This window comes from Leptonychotes weddellii, chromosome 1 (genome assembly GCF_054177405.1).
Source record: "Leptonychotes weddellii isolate Sample4059 chromosome 1, ASM5417740v2, whole genome shotgun sequence".
NCBI classification, from domain to species: domain Eukaryota; kingdom Metazoa; phylum Chordata; class Mammalia; order Carnivora; family Phocidae; genus Leptonychotes; species Leptonychotes weddellii.
The window spans coordinates 149,815,209-149,842,806 of record NC_138369.1 but is presented as its reverse complement, the minus strand read 5'-3'; the positions used below and the strand labels follow the sequence as shown (position 1 = coordinate 149,842,806).

The 27,598-nt window shown below is 35.9% G+C and overlaps 1 protein-coding gene across 3 annotated transcripts in view; it reads right to left on the bottom strand.

Moving 5' to 3' along the window:
• The window catches only part of ABI3BP (ABI family member 3 binding protein), a 242,073-nt gene that overhangs the window by 64,889 nt on the left and 149,586 nt on the right, over nt 1-27,598 (bottom strand). Inside the window, exons 27-48 of one of the 3 annotated variants that reach the window (XM_081797763.1) lie at nt 27,309-27,368; nt 26,425-26,514; nt 24,147-24,227; nt 23,666-23,725; nt 22,781-22,864; nt 21,352-21,411; nt 18,705-18,764; nt 17,804-17,887; nt 16,447-16,491; nt 15,531-15,614; nt 14,327-14,386; nt 13,481-13,564; nt 12,052-12,108; nt 10,982-11,041; nt 10,026-10,109; nt 9,357-9,416; nt 7,103-7,177; nt 5,997-6,053; nt 5,267-5,338; nt 4,751-4,798; nt 4,081-4,146; nt 1,922-1,996 (exon numbers count right to left, since the gene is read on the bottom strand). In XM_081797763.1, coding sequence (XP_081653889.1) covers nt 1,922-1,996; nt 4,081-4,146; nt 4,751-4,798; nt 5,267-5,338; nt 5,997-6,053; nt 7,103-7,177; nt 9,357-9,416; nt 10,026-10,109; nt 10,982-11,041; nt 12,052-12,108; nt 13,481-13,564; nt 14,327-14,386; nt 15,531-15,614; nt 16,447-16,491; nt 17,804-17,887; nt 18,705-18,764; nt 21,352-21,411; nt 22,781-22,864; nt 23,666-23,725; nt 24,147-24,227; nt 26,425-26,514; nt 27,309-27,368 — 1,506 coding nt within the window. Of the gene's footprint in view, nt 1-1,921; nt 1,997-4,050; nt 4,147-4,750; nt 4,799-5,266; nt 5,339-5,996; nt 6,054-7,102; nt 7,178-9,356; nt 9,417-10,025; nt 10,110-10,981; nt 11,042-12,051; nt 12,109-13,480; nt 13,565-14,326; nt 14,387-15,530; nt 15,615-16,446; nt 16,492-17,803; nt 17,888-18,704; nt 18,765-21,351; nt 21,412-22,780; nt 22,865-23,665; nt 23,726-24,146; nt 24,228-26,424; nt 26,515-27,308; nt 27,369-27,598 lie in introns of all 3 variants that reach the window. The other 2 variants (XM_081797752.1, XM_081797759.1) reach the window with 2 other exon arrangements.

The window sequence follows — 27,598 nt, the reverse complement described above, 5'->3', positions numbered from 1 at the left end:
CCTTCGTTTTTCCCTTCCTATCTTTTTTTTTTTTTTTTTTTAACATATAATGTATTATTTGTTTCAGAGGTACAGGTCTGTGATTCAACAGTCTTACACAATTCACAGCCAAAAATTTATATTCCCAATGTCTTAATTCTCACCACTTCTTACTTTTCATTTCTTATTTTCTAACATTCAACAAATTTTCATGCTTTCTTACTTCTCTCGATTTCTCCTTTCTCTGCTACTTTTGTTTTATGCCTTATATTTAAGTAAAAAGCTGAGAGATTTTATCTGTTGAGTTTCTAAAATCAGATTTTAATTTTCTATCAACTTAATATACTTGCTTTGCTTTTTTCATTCCTATTCTATTCATTAATCGTTACTTATTCTCTAATAATTGTTTTTCAAACTATTTCTTAAGGATGAATGTTTCAAGTGTATTTATTGTTATTTTAACTTTCTTATTCTTTCAGGGGATTTTTGCCTTGGTACCTTTATACACTAGGTATCACACCCATATTATTTTCATAGCAAAGCCTTAGTAATTAAATAAAACACATTTAAAAATACATTAAAGCAGATTTAAAATCATTAGCTAGATGTGGAACATAGAATTGTCTTTTAAGGAATTTTCCTTTAAAGAAAAAAATGACAGGCAAAATTTCTCTCAGAATCAGATATTACAGACTATGCCCAAATCTACAGTTTTTTCTTTCAGTAGGAATACTGAGATATGATTAAAGAATTAGTAGTAGGAATTCAGAACTACTACCTTGATTGAGCATAATTTTGATGCTCCTAATATTTTTCTTTCTCCAGACTGTAAGCGGTAGTAAAGGTTCCTTTTCTACCAAACTGGGGAGGTGTACCCTTATACTTTTTGGAAGCAGACCATGTATAAATGGTATTTTTTAATTTATGTAGTAGGGCTAGCCTGTAAATTCCTTGACCATGGAAAGACACAATTTTGTCTCACATCCCCAGTGTCTGGCACATAGTCAGCATGCAATAAATATTTGTTGAGTGACTACCTGATGAAATGAATTAATTGCTTAAACATTGAGGGTGATATAATTTGAAATTAGAGAAAAGAGATAGGAGATCAATGACAACAGACAAGGCATGACCAAGTACATGCTTGGCGTAGGCACCAATGCTAGAAATGTTTGGAAGAACTGAATGCATCATACTTATTAGCAAATGGACTGCAGAGACTGCATGAGGGAGAGGAGTAAAAGTTAGATGTAAAATACTGAGAACCTGCCAGAGATGTAAATGAGAAATTGAAAGGAGGAAAAGATGATGAACTTTTTTGAGACATGTCAAATTTATGATATCCCCAACAGAGATCCTCCAAGGCAGTTGGAGAAATTGGACAAGATCTTGGTTGAGAAGTTAGGGTTCAATTTAATCATTCAAATAAAAGCCTCTTGAAAAGAATACAAAATAGTTTATAATGACTCTTGTTTGGTCCTTACCAAAATTTTACAGCAAAACCACCAAAGCCATATTATATAATCATTGTTATAGGAGAGAATAGATATACATATAAAACAGGTCTCCATGACATACTGTTAAATACAATCTACTGAAAGTTAAAAAAAAAAAAAGTGATTGGCAGGAGGAGGCACATTCAAGGACCATGGAAGGGACAGGTATTCTCAAGCTCAGAGAGGCAATGGGGGTAGGCAGTCTACTCTTTTAAGAAATTCCATTCTTCTCCAGCTCCCTCTTCAAGTAATGTAACCATAGGGAAGCTTTCTGGAATAAGCTATTCCAATAACATACTTCTTAATAAAGTTCAAAAATAAACATAAATATTTTTAAGGTTTCAAAGGAAGACTCGTTTTACAAGAGTTAAAAACCCAACTTGCTACAATTCAGTAGAATAATTCCACTAATATCAAACTCTTCAGAATATAAAATATGTATTTACCTGGCTGTGTTTGTGGGATTCTCGGATGTGGAGATGTTTTTGGTTTGGGAGGAGCACGCGGTGTCTGCTTGGGAGCTAAAAGAAAGAATATAGGTTTGGAGGGTTTGGAGCTCTTGAGCGCTTCAAGAATCACAGTATCTAAGCTTCTAGGGTCTCAAAGATGAAGACCTAAATACACAGCAATTAATGCAATTAAAGCTCCTAAAGAACCACAAAATATAGGAAGATAAATTTCTTATTATAATGGAAAACAAAACAAGAAAGTACATTAAATGATGTCTAAGATATTCAGCTGGCAAATGAAACTGTTGGAATTTCAGAAATATCTACTTCAAATACCTTTTAAATAGGTTAAAAATAAATTTCATAATAACAAGAATTCATCCTTATTACAAGTTTACACTATTTTACCAGAATACCCCAGTATAATATTTTAAGTGCAGAGGAATACAATTTCTTCTAAAAACAAAGTTAGCATGTTACATTCCAAATATACCTAGAAAATAAATGCATTTTAATAGCAGTGCTAATGGAAAAATCTTTTTAAACAAAACACAGTTTTCATTGGTCATACTGGGGAAGAAAAACTGAACAGAAATTGAAAGGATATATTCCTGAGAAAGTTATTCCTTTCTTGGGCAATTCCTAAAGTAGTTCTAGGACAGTCACTGTAAAAACCCAATTATATGTTTACCAAGAAAATTTGAAGTATATCCTGCTGGAGGAAAGGAATAATCAAACGTGATGTTGCAGCTTGTAGAAACACCTCATTTGGACTGTCTCAAGTGTGTTTGGTATAAACAGCTTAGGAGAAACAAAATGGTTTTCAAGGTCACCAAGTTTCAGGCACGGTAAGGAAAGCTTGCTGAAAATAAGAGTTTTTAGATACTAGAAATTTCTAAAGAGTCTGCATGCAGTGGTTTCAGTGGACTCTTCAGTGGAATTGCCTGTAGAGAAATGAACACCAAGATATGCAGGAGATTGTACTGGTCTAGGAGCCTGAAGATTTAGAACTCCCTTTGCTAATCACTCAGTCTATAGCCTCATGTTCTCCATCAAAAGTAACAGGACTCTTAAGGGCCCTTCCAATCCTGAAATTCTGATTCCAGAGTTTCTTTCAATCTTGTAATTTTTTTCACTCTCAACTTCCTTGCTTGCTGAAGTTCCTGATAGGCTATTTTCTTCTCCCAGGGTATGAGGTAGGTATCACTAAGAGTACTTTCAATTAAACAGTTCCATCATATCCATTAATACTGCTATTTAAGAAACTTGGAAAAGTTAGAGATAACTGGCAGATTCAGTTAATGCAGTTAGTGTGAAATTTCAGTAAAAATAAACTGTAGAGTTTAATAGGCAAAATTTAATAAGATATTTTAGAGGATAATGTATAAAGTTAATATTCATATCTCCTTTGGAAATAGACCCATGTGAAATCAGTTTAATGATAATCAAAACACAAGTTTGGGTTTATTTTTGATAAACTATCAGTCCAAGAAAGCCTATAGATATTGAGAGGATTTTTCCTTGTAAGAAGCAGCACATTTATTCATGTTGGTGATTTATTTTCCTGTATTTCAAATTCCACCATTAAGTAAGCCAACTAGCTGGTTTGACTCAATTTCTCTTATTTACATGCAGAAAGGCCAAACTGCTGCAGGAAGAGGAGTAGAAAGTAGTAAAGGACCTGAGTAATGATAACGTGATTGGCCAGTTGTACCCTTTTATGTGTTTTGCACAGTGAAATCTGTTTCTGGAGGTTTCTGTTAATCTTAAACACAACTTAGATACCTTAAGATATTTTGTACATGACCACAGAACTTGTAAAAGTTCTAGTCAAGATGATAAAATATTTAAAATTAGGATATTTATATTTTAAAATGAAATATAAATGTTCTTCCCAGAAACATTACTATGTCCTGTTAACACTTGCAGAGTAGCTGAGAATGGTTTTTCAGCCAGAATATTCACAACGCTGTCATGTGAATGGCTATAGCTTATGGATAGAAGTGGGGCATCAGAAAAGTAGGATCGCCCAGCAAAGAATGTGAACAGAGTGATTAACTTAGGCTTTCTGATGTCTATAGTGCCCATACTGTCTTTCCATTCTTATGAAGTCTGCAAACACTCACCTTCTACATGAAATACAAAATAATATTTACCCGGCTCGGTCGAAGGCTCATCTGGGCTGGGTGGGATTATAGTTTGGGAAAGCAGAGGAGATGTCTCTATGGTAATTGAAGGAAAGTACCTGGGGTTACGATAGTGCTTCACAAATTTTGAGTACAGATAGATAACAGAAAGGATGGTTGCAATTAAAAAAAAAAAAGGAAAGAAAATTACAGCTCTGCAGCAAAATAGCATTCCTACTTCTTCATAATGCATTTAGTTTAAAAAATGCTTAGATGGCAGATTCCAAAATACTTTGCATTTAAAATTAGAGCAAAAAAAAAAAAATCAAACATGTAAATGAATGTGATGGAATGAGTGTTAATGGAAAATATGTTGCTAGAGCAGAAAGTAAAAATGGATCACCATACAAAAAGAAAATGGAAATATTCAACACAATACAAGCTGGCAGAATGTTCAATGTTAGGAAAAAGATGTTTTAGGTTTGACAGTTTCATTGACTTAAGTAGAGAAAGAGACCAACATCTAGATACAAAACAGAAGAGACTTTTTGGACAATGGTTATGAATAGAAGCACCTAGAAAGAAAATTAACTGCCATGACGAAGAATGATGTTGCAACATGAATTCACAATGAAAGAAAACCTGAGGTTCTCAGGTGACGGTGGCGATGGGGACAAAAGCTGCTGAGGTGTGTCATTACCTAGCGTGGTCTCGGGTAGTTCAGACACATTTGTAATAGATTCCACAACTGTATCAAAACAAAGGAGAACAATTTCAGAAAACTTTAAGATGCTAAGCTATAGTGAACCCTTTCCTTCTTGAATATCAACACACCTCATTCTCTTAGAAATTTGCATCATATTTTTACAGATAGGACAATGGATTTAGAGAAGAAGAGAGAGAGAATGAAGGGGGAAATCCTCTTCTGTCATACTAATTCTCCAACTAATTTTAATGTTTTAACTGTCATTAACTGGCTGTCAAATGCTATTATGCCTCAATATTTTGATACCATAGAGAAACCAAAATTTCTGTATTCAGAGATCAATTATCATTGTAGTTTGAAGACCCCAAGGATTTGGGAAGCTACTGCTCTTCAAATGAATTCCATTGTAGAACAAGTACTACAGCTTGAACTTTCACATTCCATGGACATAACAGATGTTAATTAAAAACTTGTTGAATGAATGAATCAAAGCATGAAAACTTTTATCACCTCCAGTCTTTGGTTCCTCTGGACTGAGTGGTGTTTTGGCAGAGGGGTACAGATAATCTGTTACAGTTGGTGCTATGGAATAAACAGGGAATGGCTGGTTAGTGGTGGGCAGGGCATCACACACTGTCATAGGATGCTGTATTTAATTTGAAAACAGAGGTTTGTTATCTTAAGTTGGTACATTCATGAGAATACATAACATTTAGGTAGATTAGGAAGATGACTGCAATTTTAGAGGGCAGAGATGAAGGTGGAAAATCAAGGCAGTGTTCAGCGTGGGCACGTGCACACACACCACAACCAGCAGTGTCTTCAGCAACTTCTACCTGGAGCAAAGCAGGTAATGTCACTTCCTTACATATTTTAAGGATTCTAGTAAGAAAAAGACAAAGAGTGAGTCCTTGAAAAGCATAAGGAATCCTAAAAACAACAGAAACATGAAAACTAGGATGTGCATATTCATATTTAAAGAATGGTCAGAATATTAAAAAATTAAATCTCACATTCAGAGTGAAAAGGAGCTAAGGCAATTGTGAAACTTGCATAGCAATAAACAGGCACCAGCACAACGTGCTGTATGTAACATGTGACTTTTAAAATTCACTGGATGAGCACAGACAAGATGTGAGGAGCTACGAAATGTCACAAAGCGTGAGGACATCCAAAGATGACTTCGGCAATGAGATGGAAATGCACATATATCTGACTGCTCATTGGGAAACAGTTTTACCTAGAGCTTCCTTTGATGACTCAGTGCTTAATGTAACCGATTCCAGGACTTCAGAAACTAGCAAAGAACACAAAATGATACAATTGATCAAGGATAGGTTGTCGGCAGCATCAAATGAATTCATACAAATTAAGTATTTAGAAAAGTGTCTTATGGGGTGCCTGGGTGGCTCAGGTGGTTAAGCAACTGCCTTCAGCTCTGGTCATGATCCTGGAGTCCCGGGATCAAGTCCCGCATTGGGCTCCCTGCTCGGCAGGGAGTCTGCTTCTCCCTCTGACCCTCTCATGCTCTATCTCATTCTCTCTCTCAAATAAATAAATAAAATTAAAAAAAATTGTCTTGCACCTATAGATGCTCAATGTTAGCTGTTAGGATAACAACAATATTATTAATGACACTAGGGAAGCTCCAATAACTGAACTGAAGTCACAATTTTCTAACTGTTGTAGGTAACTATTAACAATCAGACGTTTACCGTCATGAGCACCAAAATGTCATTTAGCTAATTACAAGATGCACAAAGGAGATGAAAAGAAATTATAATCCTATGCTAGAAAAAAAGTAAGATCTTGTGTTTCGAAATATATGTCAGGGTTAGCAACCACAATGCTAACTTAAAATATTTGTTTTCAATTTTGAAGGGCAATATTGTATAGGGTAGTTTTGTTATCTTTACCAAAGTGAGCACTTTCTCCTTCCCTGATGGTCACAACTGAACTAACATTCTTTTCACATAGCAGAGCACAAATTTAACTTATTACTAAAGAGAACTACAAGTTTGTAGTGAAAAATAAGAATAAAGAATAGAATCAGTTCTTCTAAGTGGTTTTATTGACTACTTAATCACATACTTGATTATTCTCTATGTGATACAGAGTAAACACAATGAAATGAAGCATGTTTATCAGTTGAATAGCAATTACTATGAATAAATTACCAAGTTAATACCAGTATGCAATCATGGAAAGAGCATGTATGGTATATAGAGTTATTAAATGTGTATTATTATTTGCTTTTTTTATATTTGGAAATCAACACTTGGAATAACTTGGAATATGTCCCTTGAAGCTCACATTGTACCCAGACAGATAAAACAGTCTAATTACCAGGTTGACTCTGTGTCATTTCTAGGATTGGTGATGTCACTGGTTTCAAAATAAGAGTTTGCAGTTCAGTGGGAGCTGAAAGAAGAGCATCTAAGTTGTCAAAGTAATTACGGATATTTCACAGATTTTAGATAAAGGTAGCAATGAACTGAAATGCATAGATCTTCAAAATCACAGGGTTATGGAGAGCCATGCAGAGTATACATTATTTAAAGCAGCGATTGGCAAACGATGGCCCTCCCAATCCAGCCCTTTGCCTGATCTGTGAGCTAAGAATGGCTTTTGTATTTTTCTATGGTGGAAAAAAATTAAGAGTAACATTTTATGACATGTGAAAATGGTATAAAATCCAAGTAATGCTTTATTGGAACACAACCACACCTACAAACTAAGATGATTCAAGGCATATTTACATATCATTTACATATTGGTTTTGGTTGCCTTCAATTGAGATACTACATTAGAATCAAGTATTTGTGACAGAGACTGAATGGCCTACAAAGTATAAAATATTTACCATCTGACATCCTTACATAAAAAATCTGAAAAAAAAAATAGGTTCTCACGGACTTTTATATCTGAATCTGAATTCCCACAGGGGCTTTCTAAGAGCTTCCTACCGCTGATTTTATGAGCTTATCATTACCAAAATGTTTAGTACCATCTAGGAGTGCTTTGTTCTGTGTTCTAGTTTGAGTTTTCATTTTATTTTCGCTATTCCTACCCTTCCATCTACTAATGCAAAAAACTGAAGTTATTTCAAAGTCCAACTGTTATCTATCAGTCCACATAGATCTTTGACTTGTTTAAATGTTTTCTCCGTATATTTTTAACCACTCAATAAGCTGCTTCTATATGAGCAAATTGCCTTATATCTAAAACAAAAACAAAACCCCCTTGAAAACAGGGTTTCCTCACAATTCTATTGTACTCTTTTCAAGAAGTAAAACCTGTTCTTACTTTTGATCTCTACCTCTGTTCCTCACCTCACCCCACTCCACTCAACTGTTAATATGGTGCTGGGAACACAGAAGGCAAGGAAATTTTTGTTTACTAAGCCAAAGAAGTACTGCTAATTTTTAAAAAGATAAATGGAATGGTAAGAGAAATGAATAAGATGCAACTTTTGTTGGAGACAATCCTTATGCAGGACACATGATGATTTTGGCTACCCTAGATCTCCCCCAACCATGAACCTTCTGGTCAATATGCAATTGTAAAGATGCTAACCACAATTTGTGCCTCCTCTCTCTTAGAGGGCATAGAGATGGGAAGTGAAAGTTAACAAGCTACATCATTGTCACTCCTGGGATCCAACTGCAATAAGCTAGAAGGACTCAAACTAGGAAATCATTGAGTTTCTTGGTTTCAACTGTGAAACTTTGGGAAGTTGAAAGTTTGGGAGGAGAATGGATTTTTTCCCCCATGTTTTTGAAACTAAAGGAAGAAAATCTTGGGTTGCTATTGTGTTTATAGGTCTAGAAACCTCAAAAGCATTGTACATAGACCTATGTTTCCTAAGACGTATTAGATTTTCTTGAGTTTCTTACCTAAGTTTGAAAATTTTTACTTTATGAATCTAATTTGCTTCTTATCACCACTAAGGGTGTTTTGAAAACGAAAATAACAAAATTTATTAATTAAAGGAATAGGAATAGATATCAATACAATTAGATGCTCAGAAATTCCTACTTGGTAAAGATTAAGAACCAATACTAAACTGTGGTAGAAGATAAAGAATAACCAAATTCATCCATGGTGAGGAAATCCTGTTAACTTAGATTTACTAGGATTGGCACATCCAGGAAGCAATTTTTTTTGGATAATTTAAAGGGGGGAAATCATCTTTTAAATTAGGAAGAGAATAATGAGAATGTCTCAAAAATCTTATAGAAAGTAAGTTGCTCAGAAAAATTTCATGGTATTTAATTATCATCATTTTATAGCTCTAAATACCAAATAGATGGGTTGTAATTTGGACTTCAGACACTTCCCTGCATCAGATGATGAAATTTTAAATGGGGTTTCATGGCAGATAGATTTCCTCACCTGGGTCCAGGGACATCTGTTAAAAACAAGAGGTAGCACTTCAATTAAGAATCTTGACTAAGATTCTTAATCTTAAGATGAAGATTAAGATGAAGTACAAAACAAAACAACAGCAGTCTAAGGAAGCAGGGGCAACTCTGGCCATGACAGCGATCGACTATCATATGAATAAAAAAGCATATGATGAGGTCACAAAAATCATTACCTAATGTTGTTTCTGGAGCCTCAGAACTATGAATAACAGGTTCAAAGCTTGTAGCAGGAACTAACCAAAAGCAACAACATGAACATGAGAAAGTTTAAACACATGTAGAAAATCTTAATTTTTCTTTCAAAACTTTAGTTTCAAATGACAATTTTTTTAAACTTTTGAATTGACAGGAAGCAGTTTCTTTTTGAGGAACTGGTCACACTAGTTAGGAACTATTCATTGTAGAAGGCATTCACAACCTTTAAATTCTGCATGAGGTTTTTCTAGGTGTTTGATTTTCTGATTCTAACCAATATGAAAGCTTGCTTTGGAAATTCTGTTTAGGCAATAGATATATGAAAATATGTATGAAAGTAACTTGTTGCAGTTTTTGAAAGCTGAAAAAAATACTTATGCTTATGTAACCATGACCACAATAAATAGACCGTGTGTTTAAATGCAGATATAGCAATAAATAGCTATGAGTAACTGTGCCAATCTTGCTTTAAACACATCTTTAAAGAGACCAAAAATTTCACTCAAAAATTACTTGCTAACCATACCTCATGCTTTGACTTTTAGAGAACATGAAGACTGTTGCTTCCCATCAGAAGCATTTCCCTGAGACCCCACTGGGATGGACTGCTAGGGTTCATCCCTCAAACCATGGAATAACATATTTACCCTGTTTGGTCTGAGGTGCCTCAGGGCTTGATGTGGTTTTAGGTCTGGGACGTGGACGACGGGTTCGTTGTACTGTTTTAGGAGCTGAAGGATGAAACTTCAGATTACTCCAGTGAAGGTGGTTTTGGAAATAAGGCTCTAGATTTTCTAAAATGCATCATGTTGCCTTGAAGTTTAAGGCATATGTATCTCAAGATTGAAATATTTTCTTCTATTTTGTTAACTATTTTTTTTAAGCACCCAAGATTCTTGAGAGATAAAACTCACACATAAAGTTAAGTCAAGGAGTGAGCAAACTCATAAATCTCTAGCTTTAAAAGAAGGTAATTACGGACTCTAGCCACGCTGTAGGTAGCAGGGTTAGGTTCACACCAAGAAATAGAACTTTTCCAAAGAATCTATGATACCATGCGAATTGTTACCATTTGTTTGGTCAAGAGAAGATACAGACATTACCGACTTTAAAACTCAGCTTTAAATTTGAGCTCTGTTTAGACAAAAATACATGAAACAGTTTCAAGATTACATGGTTGACAGATATTCCTAGGTCCATGCATAACTTTTAAAAACAATAGATAACTTCTTTTAAGAGTTTTCAGTGCCCTTGGGGCGCCTGGGTGGCTCAGTCATTAAGCATCTGCCTTTGGCTCAGGTCATGATCCCAGGGTCCTGGGATCCAGCCCCGAATCGGGCTCCCTCCTTGGAGGGAAGCCTGCTTCTCCCTCCCCCACTCTCCCTGCTTGTGTTCCCTCTCTCGCTGTGTCTCTCTCTGTCAAATAAATAAATCTTAAAAAAAAAAGAATTTTCAATGCCCTTAAGAAGAAAAAAAAATGAAGTTGGAGGACAGCAGATTACAAAACAGTTTTATAAAGCTGGTGATGAAGTGATTATGATTATGATAGAATGGGTTGATGATGAGCAGGAAAAAACTGTTGAGGAATGCAGAATATCATTACCTAATGCTGTTTCTGGAGCCTTGGTTCTAAGAGTGATGGGTTCAAGGGCTGTAGGAAGAACTGGTAAAAAATAATAAAATAAACCAAAGAGATTTTAAAAATTCACTTGAAGACTAACCGCAGAAGTCAATTTTTAAGCTTCAGGACTGACAGAAAAGAAACACTTAACTCTGAAGATTTGACCATACTCTGGCAAAGTACCCATTAATCTCATAAAAGAGTTACAGCATTGTACTCTGTGAAACATCACTGTGATCCATAAGAAGTTCTCCTAGATGTTTGAATATCTGATAATTGCTAATATGCAAAACTTTGCTAGACTAACTTTTTTACACATTTTTATATATTTATACTCTTCTAACTCTACTGAAAAAAGCATTTGTCATTCTACTTCTGTACAAGTTGAGACAAATGCTTATTAAATAATCATAAGTATAATAATGAGCTTATTTATTTGAAAGCATGAGGATCAATACATAAAGCAGTGTGCTCATCAATGTTTCAGAGTAGTCTTTGACTCAAGAAAAGTTAAGAAACACTGTTAAATTCTCTTAGCAAAGAAGAAAGAATCATCCTACTCTATCATGAAAGCCTATCATTTAAACTTTCAAGACTTAGGCACATTTAAAATTTTGACACTTAACTAAAAACATCATTTTTTGAAACAATAGATCCATCAGTATAATCACACAGATCCTAATGCAATAAAAAAATGATTCAAGAACATGGTATTTCTGCAATCAATGAAGGGTAAGCAGTGCAAATAAGGGATGGAAATTCATGTTTGAAACAAAGCTTAAAGTAGTCAGTGCTGTTTTGGCACATACACATGATCACATGAAACAACAATGAACAAGTTACATGGCAGTTTGATGCCTTGAAATTAGCATATTCACAGCTTTCTTAAGTTTAACAGATGATATAGAGCTTAGCGTAATTTCAAGATGAAGACTGCAATGGAAGACAACAGAGGGTGTTAAAATGGTTTTAAGATGCAGCAGGACCTGTGGCCACAATGGTATGACAATGAGCAGAAAAAGCACTATTTGAAGGACACACATTCTCATTACCCACGATTTCTGGAGCTTTAGTTCTAAGAGGGCCAGGTTCAAGATCTGTAGTAGGAACTAATGAAAAGCAATGAAATAAACACTTGTGAAAAGTCAGCAAATTAAATCTAACCAGTATAACATTGCTTCAATAAATGTATAGCAACTAAATTTTTTTCTGAAATTAAATACTTAAAGATTTGGCCACCCTATAACCAGGTAAACATTCTTTTAGGAAATAGTCAGTGATAGCCTACGTAGTCTGCTAAGCATCTCAAAGTCAACACAATATTCTCTTAGGCGTTTAAGTACCCAATTCCAACTATTGCCCTAGGAAACTTGTTTAAACATTTTACTAGATATATACTAATAAAAGTGTTCTGGCAATTGTTGCTTTTTCTGTGGAAGCTTTAAGAAGATAAGATATCTAAATAAGATGGATACAGTAAATGGCTTTTATGTTTGAAAGGAGGCATAGAAAAGAACAAAGCAAAACTAACCACGTTCATCTTGTTGAGAACTCATAAGTAGAAATAGGCTGAGAACTCATATGATGCAAAGGCATTCAACTAATTAGGATAAGCAACAACCACTCAGTGTGTGGTGCCCAGTAGAGCAGCTCTCTACTCTAAACACAAAAATGTGGTACCCTATACATGTGGAAGAGGTTGCAGGAAAGACCACTAATGCTTCTAGGTTCAGATCCAAACTTCTGAGTCATACCTTCAAGAACTTTCTTCAACTGCTCTTATGGACCCTTCCAAACTCACTACTATCATTACCACTTAAAAGCAGTACTTCCCTTGTTCCAGGAGGCCTGTGCCCTCAGGCTGGCCTCAATACCTGCTTTCTTTTTGCCTCTCTTCAATTCTAAGATTTCCCGCTTTCTTCCTAACTCCTTATTCCTGGCCTTCACAAACTTCTCTCTAAGAGCATAGATGTTTATAACACCTGCAAAGAATAATCTTGATTGGCATGACACATTGCCTTGGTTCAATCTTTGAATGTTTCCTACTGGGGCAGGTTTTGACTTTGACTATAGTACAGACTGAGAAGTAAAAACAAGCTACCTACATCTGTGATAACCTCACAGCTGTTGATGTAGCTCTGGGGGGAAATGAAAGGCACTTAATGTTTCTTAAAATAAAGATAATTGGTTCTATTTAAGACATTTTGTCTTCTAGAGAAGTATGGAATGAAATAAGCAAGAGTAATAAAATACATATTAAAATAAACGATCTTTATGCACAAAGCATGAGGAATCCATTTGCCATAGATGTGTCCCCAAACAATGTTTTCCTTTGCTAAGTCAATGGTGGGATCAGTGTAGATCATCTTGTGCCTTCACCAATACTGGGCTCACATGGGCTATCACTCCTCCCACCGGCATCAATCCCAGAATCCCAAGAGCTGATAAGATTCACTCCTTTAACCAGAAACCCACAATTACCCAGTTTTGTTTGAGGTGCTTCAGAAGTTGGTGTTGTTTTATGTTTGGGATGTGGACGACGGGTCCGTTTTGATGTTTTAGGAGCTGAAGAAAGAAAACCTTTGGTTACTACAGAGTCCATAGTTTAGAAGCTAAGGGTAGCATGACACATGACTCCAGATTTTCTAAAGTTACTACATTAGTAAATTTGTCTTATCAACCTTTTAATTTGAAACTTTCACCCTTAATATAATAATATATATTCTTTTATAAATGCAAGTTCATTGAGAATGAGTCATACAGCATTAAGTTGTTAATTCAAGAAGTGAAATAGTGTTCATAGTTCTCTTCTATTGAACAAAAGGGGTAAGTCCCACCATGGAAATATTATGGGGCAGCCATAGTCAGATACAAACTCTGACAGCTTACTAAGATAAGGCCATATAATTAATTAAAATATTTATCAAAGGACAGATATTAGAGAGTTAAAAAAAAAAAAAAAGTAGAACTTTAGATGCACAAAGAAACTTCCTGATACCATAACAGTCAGTAGCGTCAAAGGAACTGTTTTTTAAACCCAGCTTTAACAAAACGTGGTTAAAAAGCACATGAGATGACAGAACAATTCAGGTGGTTACTTGTACAACAGATGACCTGAGTTAGGTTTATGCATAACTCTCTTAAAAAGAAGGGATAACTTGTTTTAAGAGTCAGAGTCCTCAAAACTTTTAGGATGAAGAATTTCATGGAGTGACAACAGAGGATGATGTAGTCCTTATGAAGTAAAAGAACCTGTAGCTATGATGTTGATGGAATGAGTCTGACAATCAGAAGGGAAGGTACTTACTGAGGAGCATGTGTTATTACCTTGTGTTGTTACCCATGTCTCAGTTCTGAACACAACAGGTTCAAGGTCTGCAGTAGGAACTGACCAAAAGTATTAAAAATAAACAAAATGATTGCTTAAAAATTTAAAAACCCTCAAAACATTTACTTCAAAATGAATCTTACTCATATACTTTCTAGAACTATGTAGCAACTTCTAAAAACTGTTCAACTAAAAAAGTAGACCACCGATTTCCTAAAATTTGGCCATACCTAAGTGAGGTAACTATTTCCTTATTCCTCCTTTGATGATCTGATTCTAACTAATGAGTCAAAGTGGGATGTGTGGATATTACTAACAACTTAACTTTGGAAAGAAAGGGAGGCTGCAGCATGATGAATTGAGCAGGTTATCCCTTCATTCTAAGCAAAGAAGGAACATGCCTTCACGTGCAACAAAGAGCTTACTAATGTCCACTTGACCAAATCTCAACTGCTCCATCAGATGCCTAAGAATCTCCATCATGAGAATCCATGGACCAATCAAGATTCAGAAAGATTTGACTATCACTGTCTAGTGAGACATCTTTTATACTAGTACTACAGTTAGACTTTCTCCTTTGGTTGGTCTCACTTATATCCACACTTTCTGATTTTATTCTTACCTCTCTTTCTACTTATCTGTGTACTACGGTGGTTTCAAGGCTCCACTGTTTCTTTATCTTTTCCAGATCTGCATATTTATGTACCTAGCACATTTTGTTGATAGCACCCAGATATCAATCTTGATCTTGTCTTTGCATATATGCTGTTTAATGCCATCTATCTTATCTATCTTTTGTTCTCAACTTTCTTGCAGGTTTGAGGACTAAAACATGTCTCCCACACCTAATTTATACCCCCAAAGGTGCTAATATGACCTGGGGATACTGAAGATACTATTTGTTAATTTGAACTGAATATGCCTAATTTTTCTAAAGAAGTTTTATTTTCAAGACTAAATGGAAATTAATAAAATGTACAGTGACAGAATAAGATTTCACTCAAGAAGCATGAGGCATTCAGTTGCCCCACAGATTTCCCCCTACTGTGTTCCTCTTGCCATCTCTATAGTGGGAACTGTTGTTTAACACAAGTTATATCTTTACTTTTATGGGGCCTATTCATTACTTCCAAATACTGGAATTACTCTTGAGACCCTGCTGGGTTAGGCTGCTGAAACTCTAAACCAGGAACACTTGTTTACCTGGTTTGGACTCAGAAGCTTCAAGACTTGGTGTGGTTTTTGGTCTGGGACGTGGACGATGTGTCTGTTGTGATGTTTCAGAGGCTGAAGGAAGAAATTGTAGGGTTACTACACAACCACATTACTTCTGTTCTGGAAGCAATGAGAGGTGAAAATATGATTCTAGATTTTCTACAATTTGTTAGACATGTGCCTTTCTAGTTTGAGATTTTTGTCATGTATACTTCTTATATAATTTCTTTTATCATAGAAGATTCTTTGAAGAAAAAAATCCCTCTTTAATTCAAGAAATAAAGATTAATAATTATAATCGAAGTGTCATAGAGTGGGTTGATTGGGCAACATAAAGGTTAAGAACCATTGCTAAATTTTAATGTATTATGAAGGATGGTCATATTAAATCTGAGATTTATAATTCAATTTTTTCATCTTTCCACACTTTCCATGTAACTACTAAAACAAGAACACATCATTACCTAAATAAAAATAAAACAAAACAGTATCACACAAATAGAAAAAAAAAAGGTAGAAACCTAAGTGTGAGATAAATGGATCCTCTTGGCCCCACGATAGCTATTATTTGGCTTATCTGCCTTTATAGGTAAGAGGTAGAAACCCACAGTATGTTTGAAGACGAGGTTTTTTTTTTTTTTTTTTTTTACCACCAAGACTGCTTAAATAAAACACAAAATAATGTGAAAAAATTTCAAATAGGTTACATGGCAAATAAATGACCTGAAGTACGTTCATGTATGACTGGTTCTTAAAAATGGCAGATAAGTTTTAAGAGTTTTCATAATTTTAAGAATGTAAATGAATGTCCAAAAAGAATGACATTTGGTCACATAAAGCAAGATGAAACTCTAGGTTTGACAAAAGAAGAGTAAATCTTGTTGAAAAGATAATATATTATTACCTAATGTTGTTCCTGGGGTCTCAGGTTCAAGAACTGTAGCAGGAACTGCCCCCAAAATACAATAAATCAAAGAAATTTTAAAACACATGAAAAGTCAGAACATTCACATCTAAGCAAATCTACTTGTGTATCAATCCTTCTACAAAAACAAAGAAAAAAAATTAACCTCCTAACTGAAGGAAAGAGTAGGTGATTATCCTTTGAAGATTTGGCCAAACTATAATCATGGTCTTAGGCTTAGCCTTTGAACTATCTTGATTGTCTTAAAGAAGTCAACATGAAATTCTGCTAGGTTTTAGCTAATGGATTCTGATATAGAAAACTCTGCACTAGAAAATATTCTTATTCATTGACCTAACATGCAGTTAGAAAAGAAACTGTCTTTTAAAAAATCTGATCAATCTGTATTTCTATGGAAGCTGAAAATGTGCACTTACTATGTTTAAGTAAACATGGATACAATAAGCAGTTTATAAGTTTGAAACAGATATAAAAGTTAATCATTGAAGTGGACTATGTTGATCATTCTGAGAACTCATCCAAACCACGGCATATAAGAGAGCAGAATAAAGATGGTCACTCAGTCTGTAATACTCAGGAGAGCATCTGTCTGGCTGAAGCCCAGACAAAGCAGAAATCAAAGACAGTTGATGTCTCTGTATCAAATCTAAGCTCCTGAATTAGGTCCTCAAAATTCTCTTTCAGTTGGTTGTCTGGACTCTTCCAAATGCAGCATCATCAATAACCTTGTTTTGGCCATCTGGAAGTAGGACCGTCTGTTTTAGGCACACTGGACTGCCATTGTGGCTACCGCTCTACCACCTTACATGTCTAGCCCTTCTGCCTTGGTTCACTTTTCCCTCCATTCACTGAAATCCTGTAGTAGGCCCAACGTCCAAGTCTAGTCGACCTGATCTTTTCCTATGCAAGGTCAATATTTAATGTATCATGCAAACATATACCCAACTCTACTGTTTTAGAAAGTCTCCCACTGCTGGCATATCACCCACAATTGTCAATATTTGTCCAGAAATATACAAGGGACTTATAATTTTTTGTTTACTTGAACTGAATACATTGGCTCTGCTAAGGAAGATGTATAATTAAAATTTGAAAGGAAGTTGATAGCAAGAAATATACTAAATGAATATCAAAGAAGACTCTCACATAGAGTAAGATATTCTGGTACCAAATATATTGCTCCCAGCCACATTCTCTGACACCTGGGCAAAGCAGACATTACTGATCATGGCTCATGACCTCACACTTAGAGTCACTAACAGCTTGGCACTGTTTTGGGTTCCTACTGGGACAGACTACTTGGGCTCACCCTTAAACCAAGGAATCACACATTTACCGGATTTGGTGTGAGGTACTTGAAGGCTTGGTGTGGTTTTAGGTCTGGGACGTGGACGACGGGGTCTTTGTGATGTTTTAGTAGCTGAAGAAAGAAAAGCTTTGTGTTACTCTAGGTCTTAAGGCTCTGGATTCTGAGGAGAGGTTTTTCCAAGAGCTGTTAAGATTTTCAAAAGTTACAGGAAATTTTCTGTAATTTAATATTTTTAATCCTTTTATGCCAATGTGTCTTCTTCTTATCATTGTTGGTATTTTGCAGGCAAGCTCATGTATATATACATTCAGTTGTTCATTCAAGGCATAAAGATTAGCACTTGTAATTAAACATTCACAGAATTTCCTCATTGGGGAAAAAATGGGAAGGAGGGTTCAACTCTGGTGCAAGGGAGGGGAAGTTAGGGTCACACCGAGGATTTATAATTTAAAATTTTGGATTTAGGTAATTTCCTATTTGTCAAGTTAGTAATAAAACATGTCATTACTTAAAGCACCAACAAAGAAACAAACATATCATGCAAATAATTTTTTAAAAACTTAGCAGCCTAGATGGGCAAAGGAGCTAAGAATAGCTATTACTGTTGATCAGCCTAGATAAGAAACAGATCCCCATTTGTTTTAAATTTGACTTTAACACAGAACACTATTCAACGAAGCACGAGATAACATGACAATGACAAACGTACCAAATGGCACCAATGTTTTGGGTTAAGTTAATGTCTGCTCTCATAAAAACAAAAGGAAACTTGTTTTTAAGAGGCTTCAGGATTCTTCAGATGAAGTGACTGAATGGCAACAGAGGATGATGGTGGCTGTCTCATGAAGGAGGAAAAGCCAGGAAATGGAGACTGAATGGAATGTACAATGAGCAGCAAAAGCATTTGGGAATTGCACAGAATCGTTACCTAATATTGTCCCAGATGTCTCAGTTCTAAGAGTAACAGGTTCAAGGTCTGTAACAGGAACTGAAGTAATAAAATAAGCAAAAGAGGTTTTTAAAAAATGTATAAGGAGCTATGAAATTCACTTCAAAATGTATTTTGCCAGTGTGACATTTCATCTAGAATTACTACTTTATTTCTAGATGAAGTGGACTGTGGAGTGAACTCTGTCTCCCCCAAATTCCTATGTTGAAGCCTTAACTCCCAAATGTGACTGTATTTGGAGATAGGAGCTTTGAAGAAGCAATTAAGATTAGATGGGGTTTTAAGAGTAGGTCCCTAATCCAGCATGACTGATGACCTTATTAGAGAGACACACAAGGGATGCTCACACACAGAGGAAAGGCCATGTAAGGACACAGCAAAATGAGGCCATCTACAAGCCAAGGAGAAAGGCCTCAGGAGACATTAAAACTGCTAATACCATCATCTTAAATTTCCAGCCTCCAGAGCTGTGAGAAATCGATTTCTATTGTTTAAGCCACCCAGTCTATGTTGTTATGGCAGCCTTAGCAAGCTAGTACAAAGGGAAATTAATTGTTTTGTCCAGACTTTGCTAAACTACAGTTCAGGACTTCTTCATCTCACAAGATAGTCATTACTTGTAGTCTCTGTTTAGCACCACAAGAGGGAAACCGTTCTACTAGTTAGTACTTGATTATTTGCATCTAACATGGTAGACTCTAGGACATTTTTAGGTTTTTACCTAAATACATTCCTAACCATCTTGAAAAGCATGTAAAAGACTAACTTGCATTTTAGTGGGTGCTGAATAAAGAAGACATCTACTATGTTTATCAAATTATGGTTGCATAAAGAGGTCCTACAGATCCAAGCAGCCATCACACAAATAACCAAAAATGGCTATGATGATCTTGCTGAGAACTCAGCTTTGGAAAGATCTTGTGACTTGTGTCCAAAGAAAGGTATTCAAGAGGACTAGGTCAGGGGCACCACTCGGTCTTTGGCATCCAGTAAAGCAGCCGTCCATTCTCGGTACAGGGAAAACTTCATCCAGTGTGGAAAGAAAAGTTTTCTCATGCTCGTGAGAACAACATCGGACTCCTGAATGGAACATTCAAGCCCTCCTTCAATTTCTTGTGGTTTTATCCAAATGCGGAATCACCAACAAGAGGTTTTGACTGACTCTTCAAAGAAGAAGAACCTCTGCCCCTCTAGTTCCCGCTATATATATATATATATATATTTTTTTTTGTCTTTGTTCATTCTCACCCGTCCACTTGTACAAATTCTGATGTGACATCAAGACTTAATTCCTTTCCTGATCTACTGAGGTCCAAAACGATGCTTCACTTCTTTAAGACCTCATATGATGAGTCTAACACTTAATGTTGAAATACCCCCCAAAATCTTCAATTTGCAAAAACACCCTGCCTTATTTTCCTTCTGTAGGCTTTTTATGCAGGAAAAGGTTCTGTGTTCAGCTAGCCTGAAGATGAAGTAAAACGTGTTTCCTATTACCCTGAGCTAGAGGAAACATTATGTATCTTCCAAACATGTACTACTCGCCAACCCTGAAGGGGGAAGGACTCTTCATGATTCCCTCACTAGAGGGTATGTGGGTTTACACTTTCAGCCAGTAACAGGCTCTCAGGGTCCTGAAACCAAGGACTGAGGTTTCATCTGGTGTAGTCCCAAGTTCATCTGGACTTGGGGTGGTTTTAAGTTTGGTTTGTGAAAGAAGTGTCCATTGGGATGTTTTTGGAAGTAGAAAAAGATAAAGTTTATGGTTCTGCAAATTATGAGGTTTAAAAAAATTCTGTTTTCTACAGCTTGACAGATTTTTCTTGACTTTCATAAAATTTATGTTTCTAGTGTGAAAAATTTGCCCCTACTGTGCTACTGTATCTTCTTCTGTTATTGATACTTTGGGGGGCAAAATTGACATAAAAATGAAGTTATTAATTCAGAGAGTCAAGATTGGTATTTTTTATCATTTTTTTAAAGATTTTACTTTTTAAATAATCTCTACACTCAACGTGGGGCTCAAACCTGTGACCCCAAGATCAAGACACACACTCCACTGACTGAGCTAGGCTGGCACCCCTTTATCATATTCTCCTAGGGTCCCCCCACTGCATTAAAAAGGTTAAGAATCATTTCTAAACTATGGTGGAGAGTAAGGGGTAGTCAGATTTACCCTAAGGATGGGACTTACTATTTAAACTTACTATCCTTGACTACATTATCTGTCAGACAATTTACTAAAAACATGTTACTCAAAAGTTAACAAAAAAAACAGGTAGATAAAAAAGATACATGTACAAAGGATATATTAAGAAACTTCCCTGTCACAGCTTGGTTAGCATAGATCAGGATCAGGTGCTCACATGAATATATGAAATTTGCCTTAACAGAGAATTCAGATTAAGCTGAAAATAGAAGGTGGCATGAAAAAAATTTAAAGTAAGTTACAGGGTGGGAAGATATCCCAAACTAGATTCAGGCATGAATTTCTTAAGAACAAGAAGTAATTTGTTTTATGCATGTTCAACTCAAAAGATAAAGAATGTAAGTGAATGGCAATGAGTGGAATGGATTTGACAATGAGCAGGAAAAGCTCTTGCTGAAGGTTAGAAAGTGGCATTACCAAATGCAGTCCCTGGAGCCCCTTTCATAGGAGTGACTGGTTCAAGGACTATAGCAGGAACTGACCCCCCAAAAAATAAAAAAATAAAAAAAATAAATGTTAAACATTTATACAGTCTCAGAACTGCAAAAATAATTGCGCCTAAGTAATAATTCGTCTAGAGTACAAAGCAAAATCTATTAACTTTCTGAGTTGAGGGATATGGAGTCTCTCTGCACTTGGGTACCAATTTATCACTTAGTAGGGGTTATCTTTGTAGTAGACAATTGTCCCTGTGAAGTGCCCGTGAAGTGTCTCTTTCATGATCCTAGTGTCAGTGTACAAAATACCTAGTGTACCAAAATAGACCATACCAATCTTGCTGGAAACTCATCTTTGGAAAGAGACAACGAACTTTGCCTAATAGGATTAGGCTTTAGGATTAGGATTAGGCTCTTAAGAGAGCAGGATAAGGGACAGGCTCTCAGTCTGAGCTTTAGCAGGGTAAGCAGGGAAAGCATGACCATATACAGATACTGATGATTCTCACAGGAAATTCAAACTCCTAAGTCCAACATTCAAAATACCTTTTCAACTGGTCCTTTGGGCCCATTTAGCTGCAGCAGCCTCAATGAAATGTTCTGATCAACACTTAGAAACCTGACAGCCTCAACTGCTCAGAGAAGCCTCTCTCTCCTCATTGGCCCTCCACACATGTCCTTCTTTTCTGTACTTCTCCAACCTCCTTCTCCCCAATCATCCAAATCTACAGTGATTTCAACACTCAATCCTTCCCTGATTATTGTTTCTTTAAATCAAGGGTTGACAAATGATGGCCCATAGGCCAAATCTCACCCATGGCTTATTTTCATATAGCCCATGAGAGCTAAGGGTGACTTTTTCCATTTTTTAAGTGGTTGTAAAATAAAAAGGAAAAATATGCAAAATATGCTCACAAAGCCCCAAATATTGACTATCTAGCCCTTTATAGAAAATGTTTGCCAACTTCTGCCCTAGACCTTCATTATGCCTTAACTTTGTAGTTAACAAGAAATAATCTCTACCTCTTAAACCAATAATTCATTATATGTTAATTAATTGAATTCAAATTTAAAAAAATGGAAAAAATGGAAAAAAATGAAGTACTAACAATAGTGCCTGGCACATAACAACAACAATTTCTTATTTACCCAAACATACATTCATTCTGTAGCTATTTCATTCTACCACATACGTTCAATATTTAAAGGATGAATAGAATTGAATGAGAAATCAAACATTTAGAGAGAAGATTCTAATTCACAAGAGTAAGAAATTCAGCTACCACCTAAAGCCCTCCAACCACGTTCTCACTGGCTACTCTAGAGTAGAAAAAGCTGCTAACCCTGACTTGCTCCCTCACTTTCTCTGGACCCCACGGGATGGGCTTAACCAGGATTTACACATTTACCCAGTTCAGTCTGAAGGGCTTCAGGACTCCCTGTGGTTTCAGGTTTGGGATGTGGATGATGAGTTTGCTGAGGTGCTTTGGGAGCTGAAGGAAGAAAACCTCAGGTTAACAGAGTGTTCTTAGGGCTAGAAGCTGTGGATAGGAGTATACTAGTTCTATTTTCTGAAGTGTCAGAAGATTTTTCCTTTGAGCTTAAAATATTTGCTTCCATTTCAATAACTGCCTCTTTATGTCATTTACACTACGCTGGAAGACAAAAGTCACACAGAAACATGAGTTTATATATCAAGGATATTTTCATAAGGATCTCTAAATGAAAAAAAGTTCCAAAACTTTACTGAGTTGTGGCGGTGGTGGAGAAGGTGTAGGGTAAATTTAAACTAATGATGGCACTTTAAATTCGTTAGCATTGAGCATATTTTCTATTTCACCCTTTACTGAAAGAAGACCACATCATTACCTGAAATGGCAAAACAAAACCAATATCATGCACAAAATAAAAATGTAGGAACTTAGATCTGCTCAAGAATTATGTCACACTGTAACAGCTGTGACAATACTCAGCTTAGATCAAGGATAGATATCTTCACCCCCAACCCCCATATGTTTGAAACTCAGAAACAAAAATAGGTTACATGGAGGTGAGATGCCATAAATTCACATGCATTATGTTGCAGACGCATATTCTAGACTAAGTTCGTATTTGGCTCTTTTAAAAACAAATGAGTGATTTTCATACTCTCCAATATATTAAGAGTAACTGAATGACAATAGAGGATGACATGCGAGTCCTGTGAAGCAGAAGCAGCTATGGTTATGAAGGTGATGAAATGGGTTTTAAATGAGCAGGGAAAGCAGATGCTGATGGACATAATGTGTCATTACCTAGTGTGGTCACTGGAGCCTCCGTTCTAAGTATAACTGGTTCAAAGATTGTGGTAGGAACTGATCAAAATCAATGAGAGAAACCAAAGAGATTTTTATGAATGCATGAAATGTCAGAAAATCCATTTTACCAGTAAAAATAATGCTTCTATGCCTTCTAAGGTGGAAAGAGCAGGGAAAAGATGGCTTACACTATGTTTAATACCAAGGAGCAGGAACTAAGGGAGTTGGACGAAGCAGGGGTGGGGAGAAGGGGGTCACCCTAAGGTCTGTTTACCGCACATACTACAGATAGCCAAAAGGAAGCGGATACTACACTCGCTGAGAGACTAAGTCCTTAGCAAAAAGAGTGGCATTTGATATAAAAAGGTAAGGAAGAACCTCTGTTTGTGATACTATATTAGACTAGGTATCCTCAGAATTTAGGGTCCCAACTGGGGTAGACTGCTTGAATTCCTTAAACTGGAAACCACATATTTACCCAGTTTGGTCTGAGGTACTTCTGGATGGGATGTGGTTTTAGCTTTGGGGCGTGGACGACGAGGTCTCTTTGTTGTTGTAGCTGAAGGAAGAAAATTTAGGATTAGTATAGTGTTGATGGCTCCATAAACTCTAAATAAAATGATATCACATAGCTAAGCTTTCTAAAATTCGTCAGTTTGAGTGGCGAAAGCTTTGCTACTTTGGTTTGATATTTTCTCCTTTAGTATATTAATAGGTTTCCTTTTAAAATTAAGAGTTCGCCAAAGATTAAAAATTATAATACAATTATGTTTAAGAAATGAAGATGGGGAACTGTCATTTCTTTGAAAGTGTCCCTAATCCAAAATTGGTTACAAATTGCTCCTAAAATATGGTGATGTGAGAGAAGTTCAAACCACCCTAGGGTATTCACTTCTAATTATAATTTAAAATGACTAAGCTTGGGCAAATTTTCCACTTGGTAATTTACTAGAATAAGCATAAGAAATTCGCTGAAACATCCATGAAGTGAAAAAAAGTTAGGGAGAACTTCAAATATAGAAAGTAAGAAGGCCTAAAGAAAATTCATGGTATCATAATCAATATTGTCCTGGTGGTCTAAGGAGGGGATATATGGAGAATCATATTCGGACCTTAGCTCTAACACACAGTATTGTTTAAACAGAGACTCAGATTGACATGATGCAGTCTGAAGCTGGGATGTGGGGCAGACAGTGGTCTTTATTAAGTCCATACGCATTTCTGTTAGCAAGAAAGCCTTTTATACTGTAAGCTGAATACTGTAATAGGATGATGACAAATTATGACATCATCATCTATATAGCACCACAGAGAACTTTGACAATGAATAAGAAAAAGCACTTGCTAAAGGACATAAATGATCATTACCTAAATATGTCCCGGGACTAATAGGTTCAGAGTCTGTAGCAAGCAATGATCCAAAGTAATTGAAAAAAGAAATGTTAAACACATGAGAAAAGTCATCAAACTCTCTTGAAAATGAACTTCACCTGGTGGCACAGTTTCTACAACTAAAAAGCAAAAATTTTAAAGTTCTGAGGTGAGGGTACAAAGATATTTGTTCTTATGAAACGGTTATATCCTTAGTATCTCCACATGGCTCCAAGTTTTGTTTGTTTTTATATTATCTGATAACACAACAACAATAAAAAAACGCTGCTTAGAAAAATCTTTAGGCATCTGTCTAGTAACATTAAGATTAAAAATTATGAGAAAAGAATGTGAAAGTATAATTTACTGGAAAACAAGGTCATGATAGATGAAATAGTTGATATTTTTAAGCAGATACTGTAATGAATAACCAAAACAGATTTGTTGTTGTTGTTGTTGTTGTTGAGAGTCCACTTTGGAAGAAGACCAAGACTTCTGTCCAAACAAAGTCATATAAAAGAACAAGATACAGAGGATCATTCGGTCTGCAAAACTTGTCAGTGCATTTCTCTGTTATCAGGACAGAAAAGGCCTGACCCCAGGAGGATAAGAAAGTATGCTGTAGCTAATTGGCTTAAATCCTATCACTGAAATTAGGCATTCAAGGTCCTCTTCATGGACCCATCTCAAAGGGGTATCACTGACCAAAATTTCTCAGCATAAGCTAGGTGAACATTGTCTTTCCCCTTTCTCCCAATCAGGTTGCCCTTCTAATTCCTATCCTTCTGCTCTCACCCACACATACGGTACCTCCCCGCCTCTGTTTATGCTATTCCTGCCTATCCCCGCAACCGATCTACAAGCTCTATAAATTTCGAGGTCCACATTACACTTAGCGGCTTGTGAATCTTTTACTTCTCTAAGAGTTAACTATGTGCCTGACAGTTGGTCAAACTCAATAAATATGTTGCTTCTGCCCATATTCTTTTATATCTATTTATGAACAGTGTCTACATAAGAAATTTCTTTCCTCAACCAAGTGAAGTCATTTGTTATTTCTAAACTATTTTTCACAGATGCTAATGTAGCACTTAATAAAATGTGTGACTAAGTGAACTAAATATGCTAGTTAGATCCTTAACTAGGTAAGTTTTTGATCAACCAGAATCAAAGAGAAAAATATGATTTTTCAGAGAAAGCAAATAAAATACAAAGGTGCCAAGAAGATACCAAGCAGCACAAGGAAATCACAGTTATTTAAATAGAGCTCCTGTTACTTAGGCTTTCACACTGAAGGGTCCCAAGAGCTATTAGGTGGCAAGTTAAACTGCCACACAAGAATCACATCCACAGGGTTCCACAGGTACCAGGAACCACATATTTACCTAGTTTGCTCTGAGATGCAGCTGGGCTCGGTGTGGTTTTATGTTTGGGACGTGGACGGCGTGTTCTTGGTCGTTGTGATGTTTTTGGAGCTGAAGAAAGGAAACTGGTTAATGTTGTCTTATAACTCCAGAAACTCAAGAAGGATGATACATGGGTCTAGGTTTTCTAAAGTTCTGCTAGATTTTTTTAAGCCTTAATAAATTTATCTCTTTGGTTTTGGAATTTTATCATCTACATGCAAGAAATTGTGGGGGGGGTCCACTGACCATTCTTTTGAGAAAGAGTATATAACATTATTCTAATAATCCAAAAAGCTTATTATTATTGGTGTCAGATTTTCAAAAGGGATCCTGACCCCAGAAACACAGCACGTCCATATCAGAGAGGGACCAAGGTTCACCTGCTTTTGGGAGATCGTACTTCGAAATTATTTACCTTAGACATACATCCCATTAAACATTAGAATAAGCACATTTCATTTCTTAAAATCATTGGTAGACAATAAAAATGCCCTATCTTAACACAACCTTCTGTCCATGTCCATAGAGTTAAAATTGATGATTTAGAGTAGCCACTCCTAATTGTATTTGAAATTTAGCTTTGCCATAGAACACTGAGCAGAATCACAGGCTCTGTAAAGCACCAATAAAGCTGGATAATATGGAAGATAGATGCTCTATACTAGCTGCATACAGGCTTAACCAAGTAATTAACCGAGTAACTTCTTTTAAACATCCTCAATATTCAAAATGAAGAATAGAGTTGAGTGACAAGAGAGGGCGATGAGAAAATCTTAGAAAAAGAAAACCCCTTGACCAAGTTAGCAACAAGACTAGACAATGGGCAGAAAATACACTTGCTTAAAGACATAAAAAGTCATTACCCAACGTTGTCATGGGACTCTCAGTTCTCAGAGTTACAGGTTCAAGGTCTGTGGCAGGAACTGACCAAAAGCAATAAATAATAGAGATTTAAGAAATATACAAAAAGAAGGAAAATTATCTTGAAAATGAATACCCTGTAATGTTTAAAAAGCATTTCTGAACACTGTAAAAATAGTATTTGGTCTCTAATAACTGGCTGTACTCTGGTATCCATTTATCTCATAAAATAGACATACCTTTTGTATTTTGCATCCCTATGAGGCCAATGAAAAGCTTTTATCTGTATTTA